A 22,570-nucleotide genomic window follows, 5' to 3' on the forward strand; every position below is an offset into this window, starting at 1 on the left:
GTAAAAGAGAACCCGTTCAGCATCACAACACAACACAGGCCAGCAAGAGCTTGGGGTTTTGGTGTTTTTGTTTTGTGGGGTGTTTTTTTTTCTTTTTTTTTTTTTTTTTTAAATCAGCTTTATTTTTCTAACTGTTATTTCAATTTCCCATAGCACCTTGGCAATGTCAAAAACAAATACAAATACATGTATTATCATTTTAACATTTAAAGCATGAACCTACTTTACACAAATTTTGTTTTGGACAGGTTTGACAACAGGAATATATACCAGAACAGACAAAGTATAGAAGCCAGATAGGTTGCTTTTTTCTCCTTTCACTGAAGCCCTACCACTTTGAAGAGAGATAATAAATGCCAAGGGGAAGCTGGATTCATCGGGGAGGAACAAGATATCTGTCATAACTTGAGCTCAATATATTATCTGAATATTTTGTATTCTATAAAAATTAGAACAAAAACCCTTTATGCACAGTCTGTTTATATTTGAAGTTGCATTTCTGGAAACTGTATCCATAACTGAAGCTCCATAAAAATAAACCTCTGGTTCTTAAATATAAAATTTTAAAGTTGTTACAGGTTAGTTTGCAGATGGATTTTGTCAGAAATAAGTTGCTTTAACTCCATTTCAAGTCCTCCCAACTGTACATTAAAAACAGACTCAATAAGCCTCTTGAAGTGCCTATGCTAAAGGCACTGAAGAGAAGAGCCAACTAAAATACTACACCAAACCAAAATTATGTACCATCCTAAAGGAAGCTCAGACTATATGTAATATATACACACAAAGAAGAGCGCGATAAATCATTCAGATTAATGGCAACAATCTTATGTTTCAGAAGGAAATATCAAAATTAGAAACAAAAATTCTATTGCATATCTGTAGTAATCAAGGATTTACAAAAAAACTTATCAGAAGCAATTTCCCCCCGAAGTGCATTTCTGTTGCATTGTCTGTAATACGGCGCATTTTACAAATTTAAAATATCATCTGTACATACCAGATATTTTACCCCAGGTGACCATTCACTTGGGTAACAGTAAAAATAGCGGACATTTTCAAGACAATTAAGCTGATATTGACAAAGTAGTAAGGCCATAGCTATTTAACTACAGTAAAGCATTGATTAAGTCACTTATTTGCTACTGATCTGCCACAGTATCATCTTTCTCTTCTGGTTAATAGAGTGGGTTACATTTTTTTTTTTTTTTAAAACCTACTGCTAAAACTGCACCATCATACTGTGCCAAGCTAACTTTTTTTTTTAAAAAAAAAAAAACAAAGCAGGAATGTAAGATACTATAAAACTAACAATTTTAGAAATCAAAAGAAATTTTGCACTTTTAAATTTTACTATCACATGCAAATAATTACTCCTCTTTTCACTCCCCAGCAGAAATACAAGAGAGTGGCCCAATCTTCTCCATGCACAATAATTTGGAAAAGAACTTAACTGGGGAAGTGTATTTCTGTAGCTAACAAAAAGTCAACAATTCTGAAAACAAGTCACAACAGTTCATGAAATTGAAACTTACATGTGATTTGCACCTTCTGGTATTTAATATCAGCAGAGTAGGAAAATGTGTGTTTACATCATGTGGTAAGCTACCACGAAGGAACCACTGAGAACTGTTATTTATCATTTCAAGTGCGCTCTGAACACTGTTGCTGAACAAGGGGCAGTTTCAACTCTGCTGCTGCTGTGATACGACCAAAGTGAAACCAACGAGCTGCCCCCAGCAGTCAATCTGGCTCCCAAGTGATCTTTTTGTCCCTGTTTTCCCCAGTCAGAACAGGCAAACTTCACGGGGAGAGACGCAACAGCTTGCCCCAGTACGTTACAGGGATGAGAATTTAGCAGCTAGCCCAAGTTAAGTGTTTGCCATGCAATACGAGTACTGCAGGAGAACTTGCACACAGAACTATGGTTTTCACAGCCTTCATATTTACTTGGTTATTCCCCCCGACACACAAAGAATTACAAATTAAAAAAAAAAACAACAAAACAGTATAAGTTGCAAGGGGGTGGGGGGGGGAAGGAGGGGAATGCTAATGTTAAATCCTTGCACACAGGTATTAAATAAATAATTATGAGTGCCCTAATTTGATAAAAGTTTGAATATGCTGGAAAAAGCCAACAGGTTTACAGACTTATTTGCATACACTGTACAAAAGCCATATTCTGCTGCTGGAAAATGCACACCCAGGTCATACAAAGCATCCTTTCCACGGTCAAGTTTTTCCAATTACCGTTCAAGAAAGACTGAACTGCAGTTAATCCTTTTCCACATGTAGGAAAACGAAACAAGTTACATTTCACAATTGTTTTTCAGAAATTCTATCTTTCAGCACTACAAGGTTATCGTACGCACTGCACTGAAAGCGGGCGCCTACACGGGTCACAGTTAGCGTGCCACCTTTTCCACGGAGGCCAGAGATCAACATCTGCAAAAGCCTCTTCCCAAGGAACTTCCTTGCAAACAGCAGCCAGCTGAAGGCAGCTGTTAGCATCCCAAAATGTATTCAACTTCGCAATGACACTGCACATCTATCTAAACATCTGTGACTATCATACAGTTTTTTTTTCCAGTTTGACTGCAGTAATTGTTTATAGCCTTTAAACTGATTAAAAATTAACTCTGAAATTCACTGCTTTTCAGAACTTTAACATTTCGAAACACTTAAAACTTCTCTATCATTCCAACAAATGTAGCATTATTGAAATAAACGGAGAAGGGTTCTGTAAGCATCCCTAAACTGTAGATGTGATCAACGATTTTTTTTTTATTTTATTTTTACTAAATTAAAAAAACCTTCCAAACCTAGTACAGGTAGTCTAAAAGTGAGTAATGGTTTTGGTTGTTTTTTGCTTTTTTAATATATGTGTATATATATATATATATAACATGCCTAGAAATGAACAGTTAACTGCATAAATACATTATATTGTGTTATGAATCAAATCAAAGCAATTGCCAAGCTGAATAATAAGTTAGAGAAATGACAACTCTGGCTTTATATATATATTTATAAAAATAGATATGAGTGTTCTCAAAGCAGTTGATAGAGAATGCCTACTGAGTAAGAAGTCGCCAAGGGTTATCTGGCTAAGAAATCAGAAAATGAAAAATTTCACAGTTATTTTAACTGCCACTTACATTCATTCTAATGGCAACACTAGCATATATTACTAAGATGTTTATGGTATATATCACAATTGAGTTTTCCAGTGTTCACAACTTACGACTTTAAATTTGTACACTTGCTATTCACTAAAAAAAAACAAAACAGAAAAGAAAAGAAAAAAAGGTGTGATTCTTACTGCTGGAAGCTACTTTTCCCTAACACTTTATACAGAACTTTGAACCCTGGCATGCTGATTTTGGCAGATTAATGCACTGAATTTTCCTATTTCAGTCATTATGGTAATCACCTTTAAACTTAACCACTTACTACAAAATAGTGTTGCAAATTTAGTCAGCATAAAGCTAGGCAAGATGCTACCTTTCAAGTAGCTTCTTTGAATACGAGGGTTTTTGTTTAATTCTTTACCTTTAGTTCCATTTTGAAGAGTTAAAAAGAAGTCAGTTGTTACTATATCAGCTGTAAACAATGAGCTCCCAGGACACAAACCCTGATTTCTAATATACAGCCATCCAATACCCTACTCCAGAACACAAAGATAGGTCAGTAATAACTACTCAAAACCAGACCTCAGTTTGAGCCTGGTGGGGCGCACAGGGCTCTGCGCCCAGAGTCCCCATCCCCAAGAGAGAATTCCATGTCTGCAGCTGGAATTCCAGGCTCTTTACCTGTGAAGCTAACATCGCGTACTGTGTAGCTGTCCACCAATCCTACACTGGGCCTGCCTCTGGAAAACATACCAAGATACCACAAAAGTCTGTGTTAGAGATTAGAGAAAGTAACAAGCAAGAAAACAAACGAACAAATGAAAACCCTATAAAGTTGCCCTCAAAAGGAGGCAAGGAAAATGGCAAATGAATAACTCTGACATGCTCCCTTCTGCCTCCTTCCAAGCGCGTATACAAGACAATTTTTGCTGTCCACGTGCTCTGATCTACAATCCAGTCTCCTGTAAAAAATATAGTTTAAAAAGCTTGCTGAATGAATTACTAGTAAGGTCAAGAGACTCTACTCCAAGCTGGAAACACAAAGTTTACTACAGTAGTACATTCAGTTTTTATCATCAGTGACTAAGTGATGACAACAGTATCTGGCTGCACTCATTCAACTCACACGCTGACCAAGCACCTCAGCTGCAGATGTGCTCTGCAATGCAAGGCCATTATGGCAGACGCATCATCCTACAAGCCAAGTGTTAAATAGGTTAAAAAAAACTTCTAATTTTACAGAAACGCTCATTTTTCAAAAAATAATAATCTCTTATCCTTTTCCTCCTACACCGAGGGACATGTTAATTTGTCAATTCATATTCTCTCACTTCGTCAAAACGCTAGTTTCGCAACCCCAAAACTGATTTCAAGCAGGAAACCCTCTGCAAATTAAAAACAAAAATACAAAAATTATAATCTCTATATTTATATTGATTGGAATCCTCCAGCATTTGTGAAATCACTTTCAGAGATGAATTTTGGGACCCTCCACAACTTCTCCATACAAGCCACACTCCAGTTCAGTATTCCCCTTCACGAATACTTCTTTCTCACAGTCTCCTTTGCTGCTTATTAGTCCACAGCTCCAATTAAATAGAGAGTAATTGGCTGGACAGCGTTACTTTGGTGACCGAGGTGGCACATACTGCTCCTTGCCGATACGTCGCGGTGCTCCCTGAGGCGATGATCTGCGTCCAAATTGGCGCCTCTGTTCCCTGATTTTCCCAGCAGCTCCCCGGGGAGGCCCGTTGCCTCGGAACCCCGAATAATCCTTCATTCGACCTTCAACCTTGTCGTGAGGCTTCTCCAAAGCCTTCTCAGGTGTACCATTTTCTTCATTTTTGGCAGGGGGAACTATGTTGGTGCGAAGTTCCCTAAGAGGCTGAACAGGAACTGGAGGAGGTTCCTTTGGGGGCTTCTGGCAGACTTCAGCGTAACTTAGCTTGCGTGGCTCCTTTGGGACCAAGGGAGAAGAGCAAGGTTTACATACCAGAATACCCACACCGCGTTCTTCCACGCTATTCCAAGGCCACATACAGGGGGTGATTAAGCCCCAGCTGTGGCCAACTGCACACCCGAGTGAAAGCTCTCCAGGTTGTCCACTCAGCCCCTGCTCTGGACCTTACCTGCATCGACACAGCAGGAGCCACGCTTGCATTAGTAGAAGAAGTGGTATTTGTCCTTGGCGGCTTTGCAGCGCTGACAGGACAGACAGACACGGATGGAGAAGTGTGGCTCGTAACATCTTTCTGAACAGACACTTCTTCCGGTTTGCTGTCTGGCTGAACCGTGCTGTTAAATCAAGAACAAGTTAACGTTTAAGACTACTAACACAGAAATCGATGTTTGAGAAGATCTTTGAGGCCACAACTGCAGCTTTTGCAGAACAGAAAGGTTCAGCTTTTATTGCCACAATTTGTTATTTTCATCTAGTGGCATCTAGAGAAGCTACCTACCACAAACAGAGAAGGAAGGACAGACATTATTGCCACCTTGCAGGACTCCAGCTACAATCTTAGTCAGAACACTCAAGTTTTAATACTCTCAGTTTAAGTAAACTGCATACCTTAACACCACAGCTTCACTCTGACCTGATGAACTCGCACTTGTCACAGGCTGTTGGACAGTGCTGTGCGTCTGTTCTTCCTGAGCAGGAGTCGGACAGCTGGACAGCAACTCTTTGCTTTCCTGTACAGAAAGAGTAAGTTGCAAAATACGGAAAAAAATGGCAGATGCACTTAAATTGCTCCTCATGACACTACAAGAGAAGTGGGATATTTCCAAAGGCTGACAATTATAGAAATTCTACTTCTGGACCATCAGCTCTAAACTAATCACCCTTTATATGGGTGAAACCCATGGATAAACCCCCAAATCAGTCTTTTATCACACAAATTATCAACGTCTAAGTTCCACCAGCTCAAGTAGCAAATTCACCTGGATACAGCCCTTGCCTAAACTACACACAAGCTGTTCCTACTTCAACAGCCAACAGTCTTAATTTGCCTGCTTTATGCCAAAACAGTACTGAGCTTACAGTAGTTAACTACAGATGCTTCAGGAAGCCAAGGAAATCCAAGAACAGAAAGGCAGAAAATGCACTTAATATGATGTACAGACATAAAGCTGCACATTAGAATGCTTTAACACAATTCTTTCAGCAGGGGAGAAGGAAGACACAGCATACCCGTATTTTTGTTTGCATGCCAGAGACAAGCAGGTACCTTTTCTTTGCAGATTCCTTTAACAATGTCAGACATCCTGCTCTCCAGCACAGGCTCTCCTGGTATTTTTGCTGTGCTGCCAGGCAAAGGTGGGAAATTTGATGCTAGCAAGTCAAACTTTGGTGTTGGAGTCTTGGTTTCTGCTGAAGGCTGAGGTCTCTAGAGAAAGAAAATGTTAACAAAGACATGACGTAGCACTGATAGTACTGAAAGCAAGTGTTGGTGAGTTTTCTAGAAACACTGAATGCCCACAACAATATCAAGAATTTAAGGACTACGCCATTCCTTCAATAAATGCAAAGCCAATTCGCTGCACTTCACATAACTCCTTGCAATAAGGAAGTGGAACTTACCGAGATCCGGTCATCTTCTCGTCTTCTTCGACCTCTGAAAATGTTCCTCCTGTGAAGGCAAAACCAAGCCACTAAGTGCATTCATCTAGCTCAAGCACACGGCTGCACAAAAGGGACCCTGTGGCAGCGGGATTCACAGCAGCCTACTGATGTTTCTCAAGACACAGTGCCGGGCTGTTCTCCATCTTCAGGAGGTCAAAGCTCTTATACGGCTGGAACACAGCCAACACGGGAAACAATTTCTCTTTTCTCTCCCTATGGAGGAGGTACCCTAAGCATTGTATCTGAACGAGCACAGTGATAATTAGACTGCAATATTATAGAATAATATTCTATAACTTCATACAAATAAACTTATCTACCTGATTTCTCACTTCTCTACCTTGGTCTCTTAGTTTTTAAGCATCTTAAATCTGAATTAATACACAAAAGATTAAAAATAGTTGACCTTACAAAGTTTAGGAGCATCAAATTCCTAAACTGAGGATTTGCTTATTATTTACACCAAGAAAAATACTGACTTTGATTCATCAACTGTTTTTATACAGGAGACTAATAAGTTATTCTGAAATAACGACACCTTACTATCTTCCTGTAAGGTATTTGTCAGAACTAAGAGGCGTGCAGCCAAGCAGGAAACATTCACGCCCACAGTTGAGTATTTATCATGCTCCATGTATTTAGATGTCACTTTTCCCCGGTCACTGTTTACAGCAATATATACTGTGCTAATGGTTGATGATCCTTGGTTCAAAGTCATTTCAGCCTCCACCACCATGCCCCAACCGCATTGTTGTGTCACAGCAAATAAGCAAACAGAGGTCTTTACCTGCCCCTGCCAATGCCATAATCTCCATTCTGCTCTATCTGCGCGGTAGGAGAATCCTTCTGGGAATAGCCTTGGTCTTGGTGCCCAGTTAACGTACTGTTATGGCGCTCCATAACAAAATTCCTTGAGTTGGTTCTGTTCAGTGGTCCGTCCCCCATTGACACGGTACTGGCAGCAGCTGGACCCTCCACGGCATGTTCGGAGCTGTTTGACGATCGGAAGTGAGGCTTCACACTGCAGGACACACAGACAAGAGGCTCTGCAGTCCAGAGTTTAAAGAACAAGAGGCAAAGCTACCACCAACTACAGTTTGTAGCTGACAAGAAAGGAGAGGTTAGCACGTACTGGAATTTCCCCAGACAAGTCCTGGTTCCTGAACTTTCCTGAACACTTATGAAGAACAGAATCTGTTCTTCCTTACCTTCATCTACTCCTTTCATTCTAGTTCTCTCGCAACCTCCCTTCCTGTCAAGCACTGCCAGTACAAGAAAACACGGAGATCACTGCCTGACAGAGACCAAAGGAAAACAAAGGCCACAGAACGAGGGGAGGCACAAGAGCCAGCATAACGCAAACCTGGACCTGCAGCATGGGCACAGGGCTTTGGAAAGTGAGCTGGAGAACTAAGCCAAGCCTGAGGAACAAAACCTACTTCACCACAAGCAAAAAAATGAACTGAAACAAGAAGCTGGGAGTAGTCAGTGACTGAACAGGGTGAAGAAAACGGGGCAGATAAGGCTAGGGTAGCTGCGAGCCCACATCCCCAAGGGCCTGAAAGGCCGGGATCTTAGCCCCACTGCTCTTGTTACCAAACACCCACAGGACTGACTCTGCAGTTCACGCTACCTCAAACCTTTTACCCAGTTATTGATCATTCAGCATCAAAGCTGTATTTCCTTTGAACTGTGCACGCTCAGTGTTACTACTCGTTAAAGCTCAGGGTCTTACACAGAGAATTACCCAGAAAAACTCTGACCCACCAGAAAGCAGAACAAAACCCATCTTTTAATATCCCAGTACTGAGTGTTCAAATTCATCTGCTTTGCCAAAGACAACTTAAATTAGCTTTTAGATGGCTGGACATAAAATTATCAACAGTAGCACTGTAGGTTTTGTCACAAGGATGGTTTGATGTAGGTTTTCCCACAAGGATGTTGCAACAAATCAGGGCAAAATAAATATAACCAGCTTAAACAAATGTTTTGCTACAGACAAAAATCCAATATTTAACTAGTGACTGTCTGTATGGCAAAACAAATGAAGCTTAATGAGCCAGGGCAGAAACCTAAAAGCAGCAGCTGAACGAGCGTCTCTGAATGAGCTCTTCTGCAGTTCCAGAGACAATACACTGAACAAAGATTAATTTATACTTGGCTCCTTTAAGCAGCAGTAAGAACCAGTTTCTAGGCCCCAATAAGGGCAAGTTTTCTATCAGCAACAAGCACAGGGAAGAGGAGGTAAGCCAACTAAGTTCTCCCATTTTGTTCAGCTCGCTCTTAAAACGGAAAGGGTTCTCAGGTCTTCGTTCAGCCCTCAGATCTCATAATCTTACCCGTCACTGAGAAGGCCACAGTCTTATCTGGGCAGAAGAGCAAAGCAGAAAAGAGAAGGAAAGATAAGAAGGAAAAAAAAGAGCAGAGAGAAAGAGAGATGATGTCAAAGAGCAAAAAGAAGGAAAAGCATGAAGTGCAGGCTGCCCAGACAACTGACTGTTGGACCTGTTCTCTCTTAGCGCGATACTTGATCATCACTGGGCCAAACCTTCAGGGCTGTGCATCACTGTTACTTTGGCAGTCCCCTGCTTGCAGAGGAGTCCTGCTGAAGCATAATTCCTGTCTGCTTCTAGAACATGAAGATTTATTACTGCAAAAGCAGAGCTTTGCATGAGCACAACAGTTGAGCAAGATTAATAGGAAAGATAAGACAACCAAGACAGACCAGCAGAACCTGTACATGCTTGACCCTGAAGCCATAACTTCCCAATAATTGAAGTTTTACAAATTAAAGTCTTAAAAAATAAAGTCTTAAAAATAACCCAATGAGTTTTAAAAGCTTAAAGCTTTTTTTTTTTTTTTTAAGCTTAACACAGATGTGATCTACAAGGCGGCAGTGAATGTGGGGGCACGTCAAGACGTTAACCTTCAGGCACATACAACTTTTGCACACATTCAGCATCCACACTTCTGAGATGATCCATATACGTGAAGAGTTCTACAAGTTTTAAGTTTGGACACAGTTAAAGTTAAAAAAAAATCAACTTCAAGAACATCTTAGTTGGGAGCTGCACAGCTGTAACAGAATCAGCTGCCTCTTCTCCTAAGCAGTCGTACTACGAGCCTCAGAGCCTGTGTTAAGACACCGCTGAGTCACCACAGACCAAACTTCCAAGTTCATCCTCTGCCAGCTGCCACAAACCTTAACTGCATCACAAAAACATTCATGGAACTGGCAGTTGTCAACCGATTTCTCAAACGGTATACAAAACAATTCCCGTGCTACCAGCCCTCATGCTGAATACAGTAAAAGAGCTTGCAAATAAAACAACTTCCACCCACACAAACAGATTACTACTCTATTGTATTTACAGAGTACTGTTCCAGCAAATACAAAGCTGTTTCCTCCACCCCAATGTTTATATCTGAGCTGAGTCCTTACAGTTATCAGGAAAGATGGGGATAAAGCAAATAAATTACAAGTAACAGACTCAGCAGCAAGCAGTTTTAGCGTAAGCAGTCAGGGCATGCAACTCTCAGCTGCATAAAATGAATGGCTCTCTGCACGACTAATCACACAACAGGAAAAGCTTATGTTTGTGCTGCAGGAGTTTATAATCTGCGTGTAACAAACATAATTAGAAGTATTACCTTAAGAGGAAGTTATTTATTTGTCTGCAGAAATTCCTCCGAGACTTTTGCAGGAATTACCTTTGCTCTCTCTAGCACGTACGTCTGGTATTTTAGGATCTTAAGCTGCCACCTTTATTTTTATTGTATTGTATAAATCAAGATGAACGTCACACGTATTTAATAAAATATGTAACCAATCCCATTATGAGGCACTGTACAAGTGCAGAGAACACTTCAGGATCAATACTCAGAGTGAGTTCTCAGAGAGCACACAACTGACACAGCTATCTTACCGATTTCTATGGAATGGGCGACCTATACTCAAAGAAGCAGCATTTGTTTTATATGATCCTGGTGTATTAAAGCCATTCACAAATCCACCGTTAGGAAAGGGGGCCTGCAACAGACAGAACAGTTTCAATGGCTGAATTTAAAGAAAAACGTTTGCAAATACACAAGATCAGTTTCAGCAGTTATTCATCTCGTCTGTGTGTACTTCTATGCTGGGCTACTTTACCTAGTATATTTTAATCTTACTACTATAAAGAGAAAACCCCACCAGATAAACAGCCTGCAAATCTACTTCAGTGCCAGCCCTCTGGTTCCTGACAGAGCTACAAAGCTCCTCCGGTAACACCAACCGCTGGCTAATGGAATTCCACAACAAACTTTGACAACGGTAGCCACCCAACAGAGAGACCCACAGCCTATCTGACAGGTTTTATCAGGTCCCTGACCTAATTTATCGTAAAACAGAGGAATCTGACTAGAAAACCTGCCTACTCTGCAGCTGAAAAGCCCACACTGATTTGTTATCCCATTTATTACTGATGCTTTGGGCTAGCTCCCCTTGTTTTCAGCGAGTAGCAGCTGTTACTTACCAGTGGTGTTTCAAAGTAAGGTGCAGGACTTGGAGACCATGTTTGAGGCACAATGCTGTAAATAGAGTACTGCTGAGGACTATATACAGGCTGCATAAACAGTGGTGAGGCAAACTGTGCTTGTGTTTGAACTGGCTGAGTATAAACACTGGAATCTACTACCCGGTAACCATTCTTAGCAAAAAACGTGTTGATGGCTTTTATCCTTGCCTGTAAGATATCAATTCACATCACAGGCATTAGAAGGGAGACAAGGAGAAGCAGAACACGAAATCTTTATTGCCTACTGAAACTGCAACAGAAGGGATGTAAGGGGAAGTAGGTTGGTTACTGCTTACAAATAAGATCTGGTAAAAATCAATGCAGATTACATTCTTAGAATGTGCTAAAAGGAAGGATACATATGCTACTTTAGCTAGAGAATCTCTGAAGTTTAAAATAACACAGCTTTCTATGGCAGTAATTGTCCAGACTCCAACTTTGACAATTGCTCTCGCAGCACAACCAGCTGGCTTCAGCCTTATTTGTAGAGCAGCTAACAAACCAGAGACTCAGGATGGCAAGAGTCCCTCTCCTGAGCTCTGCAGACCCAGATTCTTGGGCAAGCAGAGAAGGGAAGATGAAACAAGAATGTATTTCGCACCTCCTGGGAAGCAGCACTGTGAATAACCGACTGTCACCGAATGGTAATTTTTCAAAGCTACTCATGACCTCATTCAAGTTAATAGCCTACAGAGCAAGTGTCACGAACTATCTAACCCAGGGTTAATTCTTTACCTCCCCACTCCCATAAACACAAAGTATCACTTCAACAAACAGAATGTTATTCTGAAATCTCAAGTGAAACAGCCTTACCATTATTGGCTTGCCCTGAAAGGTTTTCACTTCTTCCCTTAAGTATTTAAATGCCTGCACAAAAAAAGATTAACATTAGAATAACTTGATAAAACTGTACTGCTTAAAGGACTTTATATGTTTTAACATGAAATACTAGCAATGTGCTTCCCTGTTAGCCCAGGTAAATCAACTAACATTTCAAATTCAGGATACTAGATAGTAGTTATGGCTGGTGAGTGTAGAGGCAAGAAGAAGATGAGAGTTATAACCCTAATTTCTCAGCTTTTTTCTTATTAACTAGAATTTGCCAATAGCCTCTTAAAATAACAAAGGGGGTGGTGAAGAAATCAGTAAATAAACAAGCCTTTTAGCTACAGGCAGCACACACACGCTTCTCTCGAGCAGGGCAAGTACCAATAACAAAGTAGAGATGTCATTAAAAGTCGAAGGCTGCCTTACCTGTTGGGCATCCGTATCCGACTGGAATGTAACGTACCAGTTGTTGTTGTGAGCAAACTCACAGCTTATTACTTTGGGGCAGTTTTCGTTTTTAAACAGAGCCTTAACCTCCTAGGGAAGAGAAAAAGTCAGGCAGTTAAGGGGATGTAGCTCAAGCTCCAAGCTGTAAGATGAACAGTAAGCCAACAAAACTTTGGACTCCAGCAAGTTTCTCTTGACCAGGAATGCTCTTTGATTCCCTTCAACAGGTCTGCAGAACAACAACTTGTCCTCTACCAGTTTATGAACTAAATAATACAAACCCGGTCTGCTGAGCTCCCCAAATAAAATGTAGCAGGCACAGCTGGTTAAAAATAAAAAAAATCAGGACCAGAGTAGAACTGGTGATACTTCTACATGAAAGAAGTAACAAAAAAAAAAATCAGACGATCAAGACAGTCTTCTAGACAACAATGATTCTAAGGAGTATTTCTAAACCAAGGCAACTTGACAGCTTTGCAACAATCAACCAGATTTTACATACAGGGCAAATCAGCTGTTCAGCATTTGCATTAAAAGAACTAATTAAAAATGCTAGTAGACAAATACCCTGTGTTACAACTTCAAAAAACAAAGAACAAAAATCATTCCGTTAGCCAAATATCAGTAGGAATTTTATTATCCTCCCTTCTCTGAACATAATGAGCTCAGCTCATATTGGGCCACAATGAATGAGAAATGTGTGTGTTTAATAACATATCTTGCTGCCAAAACAACCATCTGACTTCAAGTAAAGTTATCGCTGTAACAAAAATTCAGCCTGAATTCCAAACTATGCCCTGGACTGATTTTATTTTTGGATCTAAAAAGAGACCAGTGCAAACTTCATTGCAGAAAAGCCCAGCTAGCTCAATTTTCAGTGGAAGTTTTCTTAAAAGCATTTTTATGTATTAGAAAATAATAGGGAGAGGCAGCAGCAACTATTTTTTTTTTGTTATTGTTTGGCTTTTTCAACAGTGCATCCAGGCAGAGAAAAATACTTATGTGGTTTAACAGAAAAGTATTAGAGTTTAATTAAATACCAGTTGACCTTCTAAGCAACACTTTCTGTTGCGGTTTGAAGCATTGCTGAAGACCCCTTCCAAAAACATCAAGAGGCTTTTGTTTCCTTGTAATTCTTACCTCTATAGGTGTCGTTTCAGGGATCTCACGGAGAATGATGATACATCGTTTGTGGTTTGGTCTTACTTTCTCCCCTGTCTCATCCACTTGTACCATAGGAGAAGCTAAAATAAAAATATAAAAATTGGCTTAATATTGAACATTGTACATAGCAAAGTAAAATCTCTGCAGTACTAGACTTAATTACTTCTAGTAATTAGTATTTTTCACAGTGAATAGAAGAGCAGGCTTACTGCCTCCCAAAAAAACACTGTCATTGCTACCAATATCCTAGAGTGGTCTCTAACTGGAACAGGCTTAGGAAGTTTAGTATAAAGCAAAACTAGAATTCAGGAGCCTGGAACAGCCACTTCTATACAAACATCCTTCGCTAGATTCTCTTCGCTATCTACCAGAAAAATATGCCATAACCAGCTAAGAGACTAGTACATTTTTTATTTAAAGTAAGGATGGATTCTTTTTTTATTAATATAGATATCAAACAACCAAACTTACATCTCAAAACTTCAAGAATAAGGTCCATATCAGTTGTCAGCTTCTTAATACCTTCCATGTTAGCAATTGTCCATATTGGAACAAACTGATCGCTGTCCATTTGAGACATCAAGTAGAGGTCCTTTGAAAGATTCTCACTAAAAAGACATACATTCACTACTTCACAAAAATCACAAACTTTATTTACAGAAGCCTAAAAACAACAGGATAACCACAGGCTTAAATATTCACTAATGCTATTCGCAGCTACTCTAGCCAAAACATACTCAGATTTTTGTTCCTGGAAGAATTTCACGCAGATGAACAGAAAGCATAAGATAATTTTTTAAAAAATATGAAAATTATAGTGTTCTGCATGTCACTTTGTCTTAAAATCCTTTCTGCAGATATCTCTTCTGGTAACACACAGTCAGGCTGGATTCTCATTAGATGACAGGGACGTGTGGACAGGACTAACACACGCCACAGGGTTTCTGAAGGATTTCAGCAAATTTTGTTTCATATTGTGAGCAACTCCTTTCACTCACAGTTAACATTTTTATGATAACATGTATCAAGCCAAAAAAAGGAAAAATTTACTAAGTGTTTTAATAAAGGGTTCATACAAAGGGTTTATCAACCGTACCGTGAGAAGCAGAATTCAAGTTGTTTTCTCAAGCATTCTCTAATGTCTTCTGTGGACACAGCGGAGCTGCCTTCACCTGCAATTTATCACACTCACCATCAGATCTTAGTTTCACATTAAGAATACAATGCGAGAATGCATTTCATTGTACAACAGAAGTATGAATCCTTCTGGGTAATAAGGAGAGGAAAAGGTCATCTGAGACTTGCCTAAAGACAACCATAGTACACATTCCATGTTGCATCGTTCCTGTCAAAATTATTTGGATCCCATGGGTTTCACCTGCTTGGCCAAGTGTGATAGCTGGTTTGGATCTCCTCGAAAACATCTAAGCTTCTATTCCAAATTTTTAAGTGCAGCAGACATCATAAGGTTACAGATTCTTACTTGAATACTCACCGGACACTTCATAGATTTGGTATCCAAGATCTTCAGTTGCTAAGACAATCCCATTTGCAGCCGCTTCATCAACTCCCGTGCCATTTCTTGCAGCTTCACACGGTGTGGAATACATCACTTCATATTGCTTGCAGCTATCCTCTGAAATCTCTATGTTACCTGGCACAAGAATGTATCATCATCAGAACACCTACTATAAAGTTGAGCCTACTTCTATTTGAAAATGCCAACATTCAAGCAAATGCTCAAGAATGCTGTACCCAAAAGGCTTAGATCTTCGATGTCCCCTTTGTGCAGGATAGCATTTTCTACCTCTCCATTTTCAGGAAGATCTAGTTTGCACTAGGGTCTCTGGGCTAAGTAAATAACAGGATCGTGAAATTGCAAGATCCGCCAAAACCGGGATGATTTAAAATACAGGCTTTCTGCCTCAAGTTTCATATATTTAAAGTTCCTAAAAACTTTGAAAAACTGCTTTGCAGTTTCTACTCCAGTATAACCGCTACCGTGTGCCAGCTTTCAGCAAACCTTAGTGATCTACCAGGACTGTAAGCGGCCCTCAGAACTTACTTTCGTGTTCACTGGGTCAAGATTCCCTCTTAGCGCGTTACTTAGTCATCACCGGGCCCCTTGGCACTGGTACCCTTGCCGAAGGATTCCATCCTAGCAGAGCTCTGGATTCCTTCTTGAGCTCCTAAACAAAACTTGAGTGGCCCAACCTCAGATCTGTAAACAATTATTTTTCCTGTCTACTGCTTTGTCACATTCGTTTCGTTGTTGCTACATCAGCACTAAGAACCTTAAGGACAAGAGCACGAGCTTTTTCCTTGCTGAACTCCTCCACTCAGCACTAACAGCAGACGACGTATCGCGACATCTCACCCTCGGGATGAGTCCCCTGAGCAGCTGCTGTGTCTTGCCACGAGTGCTCTGCGCCATTTGTTGGCGGCACAGCCTCACCGCTCCCTTGGGGTACTTCTTGCCACACTTTTGCGTTCGGATTTAAGCCAGCACCTTTCGATGTTACCTGCTGAAGAGAGCAGAACGCTTCCGTTAGGAAAAACAACCCGAAGATGCTCTGGGAGGCAAGCCAGATGACACGGGTGAACTTAGTGATTTCCGATACAGATCCACATCTCAAGTCCCTGCCTGGCTGTTAAGCACCTCTGTAATTTTTCATTAACCAAAGTGGGAAACTCCTTTGTATTTTCCAAGTATTTTATTTCTGCCCCATTAGAAGTGTTGCCTCCAACCTGCGGCACCTGACACCATCAGTAGAGGAAGCGGCTCGCTGTGAAGGGCTCTGGTAGCTCATGAGTTTTTAAGACTTGACTCTCATGATGCGCCACTCCCCCTCTCACCAGAAAGTGAAATTTTCCCTCCTCCAGACCCCCTTCCTAGAAAGGAAGCTTAAAAAACCAAACCACAACAAAACCTACTACGTTCCAAGGCGAAGAAACCAATGAGTTACTAAATTTAATGAGTGACGACTACCCTAAGCAAGCATCGCCCACGCTGCTGCAGGAGCCCTCGTGAGATTACACAAGCGTTCCCTGATTTCCCCACGACTTCACCTACACCTCACACACATGGAATGGTTTCGGTTGCAAGGAACCTTAAAGACCATCCAACCCCCTGCCACGGGCGGGGACACCCCCAGCAGACCAGGTTGCTCACAGCCCCGTCCAACCTTGCCTTGAGCACCTCCAGGGACGGAGGAAACGCGTGCTGCCAACTTTCTTAAGCTTGTAGTCAAGGAGATAAACGCTTTCAAAGTGCCAAGATAAATATACGCACCATCACAGCCTGCTGGGGCGGGGAACGGGACTGTCCAACTTTAAGACTGGGCAACAAGGATCACAACTACGAGGGTAAACAAGACCGACACGAGAAAGCACTGGACTCCAGCCTGTGATCACGCCCAGGTGACCGCTTATTTCTACAGCAAAAGATTGCGCCCTCCGAAGCCCCTTTCTGAGAGCTGCTGAGAAGCTCAAAGGCACTTGGGGCAAGGAGTCCGATAATCCAGCAACAGCACAGAAAATAAGCGTTGTAATGGCTTTCACTGTGCCGTGATAAAACGAACGCCTGCCCCCCAGAGAAGGAAACGAGGCTTTTGCAAGAATTCTCCTTCCACCAACTCCTGGCTCCGTCCAAGCAGCTATCGCAATCTCTTCTCAGCAGCTTCCTTCAGACCCCGAAGGACGGCCCACTTCATTCACAACAATTGCTTGAATCCACGAGGCAGGAGTCACTAATTCCTGCTCCTATCTCAAAATTCACAAATAAGGAAGTTTGATATTTCAGAGTCCAGTCTGCTGGAGTCTGAAATCAAGGAGCGGCGGGCTAGCAGGCCTCAAGCCTAAAAGCAGAAGGATAAGGAAGCAGTTGCAATAGCTTTACAGATAATTTCTCTGCCAAGGTCACACCTAGTTCCAAAGCTATCTTCTACAAGGCCAAGCCCAAATCCAGCAACAAAAAGCCTCCGAACCCCAGAGAAGTTCAAGACAGTCACGACAGAGGGCAAAACACAGATGACGCTGTTTGCATGGCCTCTTTTGGCACTCGAAATCTCCCGGGCGTAATGAGTTTAGACCACGCCACGACGGAGTTTTCACCCTCTTTCATGAATGCTAGCAGAAAAACATAGCTGGGAACAGAAAGAAGAACTAGCAGCAGTTCAGTGTGAAAGGACACGCACATTTCCCTTCTTATTTCTCATTGCAGTTCCCCTCCAACCAGAAGGTAGAAGGAAAGCCCGGTTACGCGCTGTACCCACAAACTATCGCTGGTTGCTCCTGCGATGCAGCACACGTGCCAGCACGGGCACCTGCTTAAGAAAGCCACCAGATCCCATCTCCTGGGATTTACTTTTCATCACAGGAAAAGGAAGAGAAGACACATCCAGCAGGTGAGTCATTACTTTATAAAAATAAACGCTGCCTCGCTATCTTGCGTCGTACAGGCTGGTACCGGGATGGAAGGAATTGGAAGGGTTAAGTACAACGAAGTGAAACTGAAACATTCTAGGGAGATTACTGTGCTCCCGAATCAAATCAGAATTAAAAAGCAACCTTCTGAGAAGGGAGGATGACGTTGCTCGCATGAGCAAGTACTGAAAGTCGCACATGTTAACGTGGAATTTCAGAAATCGCAGGTTCAAGTGAAAAGCTGCAAGAAGCGGAAGAGACTCGGGCTGATAAAGAACTGAAGGGACCTATTAATACAGCGTCTGAAATACACACCTGAAACACAGCGTGGGCTACTTCCTCTTTGTTCTAGAAACATTTAATCATACTTAATGCAATTCTGCAAGGCCCTGGCCCTGATGTCATGCAGCTTAACAGCAAGTCACCGGGGGCTCCGAGAAGGTGAAAAGTCCCTGATTTACATCAGCTTTTTGGAAATCCACCGTGCTCCGCTCCAGGAGCGGCGCCACTCTGCTCTGGCAAGGGGCTCTTCTGCAGAGAAGGCCAAAACCCCAATTCTTGCGTATTTCACTGAGGTTAGCAAACACCGAGGCCGTTCGATTGGCTGCAGAACAATCCTCCCAGCTGCTATCGGGAACTTTCATGGCGAGGTTAAAGCTTTACAGGGATACAAAGGTTAGGAACGCTCGCTGGTATCCATGAGCTGACCAAGCTGTCCTCCCCAGCCGAGCCTCGCTCTGGTTTACATCACTTTCAGCCAACGTGGATCAAAGATTCTCCTCCAAATTGACCATCAAAGCTTCTGCCTCATCTTGACAAGATGGCAAAGATGATTTTCCTGATTGTAACAGTCTCAATTACGTGTCACAGATTCAAATAAGCCAACGCAAATGAAAATACTCCCTTTCCTTTAAAGCATTTTGTTTTAATGTGAACTCGAATCATCTTGCAACCAAAATCTTAAAGTTTGAGACACACTTCCCAGAGCAAACTGACTCTCCAAAAGGGGCTCTAAGTGAAAAACCAAAAAGAGAACTTAATAAAACTTGTGGTGTGGGAATCTAAACATTTTCCAGAAGGGGAAAATAAGCAGAGCGAACAAAAAAAAAAAAGAAGTCAGTGAATCTATGGGAGGCTGGCAGAGAGGAGCCTTGTGCTGGCCGGGGGACACGACAGGTAGGGAAGCACACCTGCAGCGGACGCAGACGCGTGCTGCTGCAGCTACTGCCACCTTCCCAAAGCTCATCCAGGCTGCGAAGCGAGCCAAGAGGAGAGCCTGACGGCGTCAAAGCGAAAGCAACGCGCCAAACTCCTTCTGGTTTGGCTGCAGGGTATCCCGTAACAGCCTAGCACGCCGCGTGTCCCAGGTAACTCCCAAAACACGCATAAATAATCACAAAAGAATTCCTTTCGCTGAATGCGGTGTGGTTTCTCATCAGCCAGTACGAGCACCCCGGAACTAGGGGTGCCTCCTTCATCCCTGGGGAAAGGGACCTGTGTGGAGACAGAGCCACGCTCACCTGGGTCGCTCACTGAGCTGCGCCAGCAAGGCTCCGTGCTCCCCCCAGCCCTGGGTTTCCCACCGAAACACTTCGCTAACAACAGTTCGGGCAGCGCTGAGCCCATCCCAAACACACAGATTCCAGTTTTTTCCCCAATAAATTACCGATATGGTCCTACTGAACTGGGAGCACGCACTGAACTGACCCACAGCTGGCACGGCCAGCCGCCACCAGGTCTGTTTTTCACGATGCCTTCACTAAAACTCCTACCACAGCTTGGTTATCAAATGCTAACAGTCCGCTTGCCCTGGCTGCGAGCGAAAACCAACACCTACCCCAGATATTAACGCACGAAAACCAACGGGCCTTACACCGTCACCTCCCTTCAGTAAGTTTTCTGAGCTAAGAGACTCTCAGGGCGAACAGAATTCCGCCCCTCACGCTGTGAAGAAATCAATTCCCGGTCAGCACGTGCATACGGCAGTTAAGCCTCAAACATAACACTGACAGCTCAAGTCAGCCAGCTAATCCCCCCAAAAGCTTCAGGACTTCTAGATCAATCCTGTTCTGCAGCGTATTTTTCAGGCAGTCCCAAAGAACCGGAGATAAATGCTGGTGTTTCACGCGTTCGACTACAGCACTTCCCAGCACCTGGTGAAGAGCTCAAGTTCCCTGTCCTGGCAGGGAAAAGGCACCTTCAAAAAGTCACGATCGTTCCCAGAAGCTCAAAATTAAACAGCATTGACGTTCCCTGAGCGGAGATCACAGAAGGTAACTCCCGATGCTATTGACAGAGAAGGAAGGAGAGCAAACAAAGCGACTCACACAAGCCATGTTTGTGTTTTTCGCAGGATTCACCGAACCCCAAACACGCTGCCTGGCTCCGCAGGCCCCTGGCTCACTTCAGCTCCCTTTGAGCTGCCCAAGCCCCCTCCACAACCGCTCCACGGCGCTGAGCTGAGCTCAGAAGCTGCCTCCCAGGCCTGCTGCTCAGAGGCTCAGCTCCTCTCCACCGCGCTGGGCTTCAGCCGAGGCTGGCTGCTCGCAGCTCCTGGCTGCCGGCATGGGGCCGCAGCTCGGATTAGCTCGAGGAGCTCCTCTTCCATTTAAATACTGGAAAACCAAATTCTTAAGGCTCGGCGTTCTGTGCTTGGGCCACCTCTGCGCAACTCCACTTGCGGAACTAAGGCAACGAGCTTAAAAAAAGCGCTCCCGAAGCTTTTTATTTAAACGTTCTTAGCGCAGAACGCCTTCGCGGGGAAGACCACCGCGGCAGGCCCGAGCACGCCGTTCGCAATCGCTCAGCTCCCCTCGGTTATTCCTCCACCAACGCAGCAGCTCTTTGCTTTGCACGCGACTTACGGCGAAAGTTTCAAGCCAGCAGCGGCCGGCGTTTGTCTGGCGAACACCGGGGCCGCTCCTCCAGAGCCCGGGGCCGATTTTGCGCTTCCCCAGACCGCCGGGAAGGCGGCGGAGAAGCGCCGGGAGCAGCGGCTGCGAAGCCAGGCCCGGAGCTCGCCTCGCGGCCGCAGCGCCCCGGGTGACCTCCGCGCCCGGGGACGCAGCGGCCGAGCCGGGAGCCGAGCCGGGAGCCGAGCCGGGAGCCGCTCGGGGCCGCTCCGCCTCGCCCGCGGCCCTCCCCCGGCCGCCCTCAGTCGCTTTCAGCGCGGCGGGAAGGGAATTAACGGCTTTAACGGGGGGCCGCGGCCGCGACTCCGGGCCTCGGAGGGGAAAAACAGCGGGGAGGGAGCCCCGGGGGGCCGTGAGGGGAGCGGGGCCGGGAGGGGGCCGCGAGGGAGGCCGGGCCCAGCCCCGCTCCGCTCCCCGCAGGCCCCGCTCCCCGCCGCCGCTTCACCTTCAGGGCAGGCCGCGGGGCCGGGGCTCCCCGAAGGTCACCGCAGCGCCTCCGCGCCCCCGGCGGAACCTTCCAGAGCCCCGAGCCCCCGTTATTTCCCCCCTCCCTCTCCCCCCCCCTCCCCCCGGATTTGCTGTGTCAGCCCCGTCCCCTCCCCCCCACCCCCCCCCGGGCGCCCGGCAACGTGCGCGGCCCTTCCCCGCCACATGGCCCGGCCGGGCCGGGCCTCACCTCGACGAAGAGCAGCATCGTGCCTCCCCCGGTGCCCCGGCCGCCCCTGGACCCCAGCTCCCCGCTGCCCGGCGGCGGCCGCACCAGCGGGACGGGGACACCCGGGCTCCGCCTCCGCCCGCTGCTGCCGCCGCCAGGCCCGGCCCCCTCCCGCCGCCCTCCGCCCGCCGCCCGCCGCCGCCTCTTCCGGGTTCAGCCGAGCGCTTCCGGGCCCGCCGCTTCCGGGCCAGCCCATTCCGCTCCCCCGGGGGAAGGGGGAGGAGGAACCGAGCGCGCCGCCAGGGGGAGCCAACCCCGCTGCCTCCCCCCGCGCGGGGCGCAGTGGGATGCGCCGGGGCGCTGGGCGGGAGGGGGACAAAATGGGGGCGCTGTGAGGGGAGGGGGCTGGGGGGTGAAATAAACGGCCCCAAATTCTTGTCCCGGCTGAGTTGGCGTCTCGGCGTTGTGCTTCTCAGCCCCCTCGCCCCCCGGCTTGGCCCCCGTTTTCCTGCAGTTGTCTCCCCCCGGCAGGTGGCGGTGTTGAACAGCACGAAGCCGGCGAGGGTCCCCCTGCTCCTCAGTCAGAGCCTTTGGGGTTCCTGAGGGAGTCGTCGGGGTTGGAAAGGCGAATTCATCCTGGCCGGCCGCCCCCTGCCACCAGCACCACCGAACCGTGTCCCCAAGCACCACGTCCAACCTCTCCTTGAACACCCCCAGGGACGCTGACGCCACCACCTCCCTGGGCAGCCCGTCCCAACGCCTCACCACTCTGAGAAGAAATTTCTCCTCATTTCCAACCTAAACCTGCCCTGGCACAACTTGAGGCCGTG

The 22,570-nt window shown here is 44.9% G+C and overlaps 1 protein-coding gene across 1 annotated transcript; it reads right to left on the bottom strand.

Annotated features, from left to right (window-relative positions):
• Nucleotides 1-79: 79 nt before the first annotated feature.
• LARP4 (La ribonucleoprotein 4) lies at nt 80-21,923 on the bottom strand. The gene is given in 18 exon segments (XM_066985704.1): nt 80-4,734; nt 4,736-4,857; nt 4,860-5,088; nt 5,261-5,426; nt 5,701-5,822; nt 6,359-6,517; nt 6,712-6,760; nt 7,541-7,774; nt 10,680-10,783; nt 11,268-11,477; nt 12,123-12,176; nt 12,564-12,674; nt 13,725-13,828; nt 14,220-14,356; nt 14,845-14,920; nt 15,244-15,402; nt 16,126-16,270; nt 21,762-21,923. Coding segments are annotated over 18 exon segments (2,334 nt in total). The 5' UTR covers nt 21,780-21,923; the 3' UTR covers nt 80-4,599.
• Nucleotides 21,924-22,570: the final 647 nt, after the last annotated feature.

The sequence above is a fragment of the Anser cygnoides genome, chromosome 32 (assembly GCF_040182565.1).
Source record: "Anser cygnoides isolate HZ-2024a breed goose chromosome 32, Taihu_goose_T2T_genome, whole genome shotgun sequence".
In the NCBI taxonomy this organism is placed as follows: domain Eukaryota; kingdom Metazoa; phylum Chordata; class Aves; order Anseriformes; family Anatidae; genus Anser; species Anser cygnoides.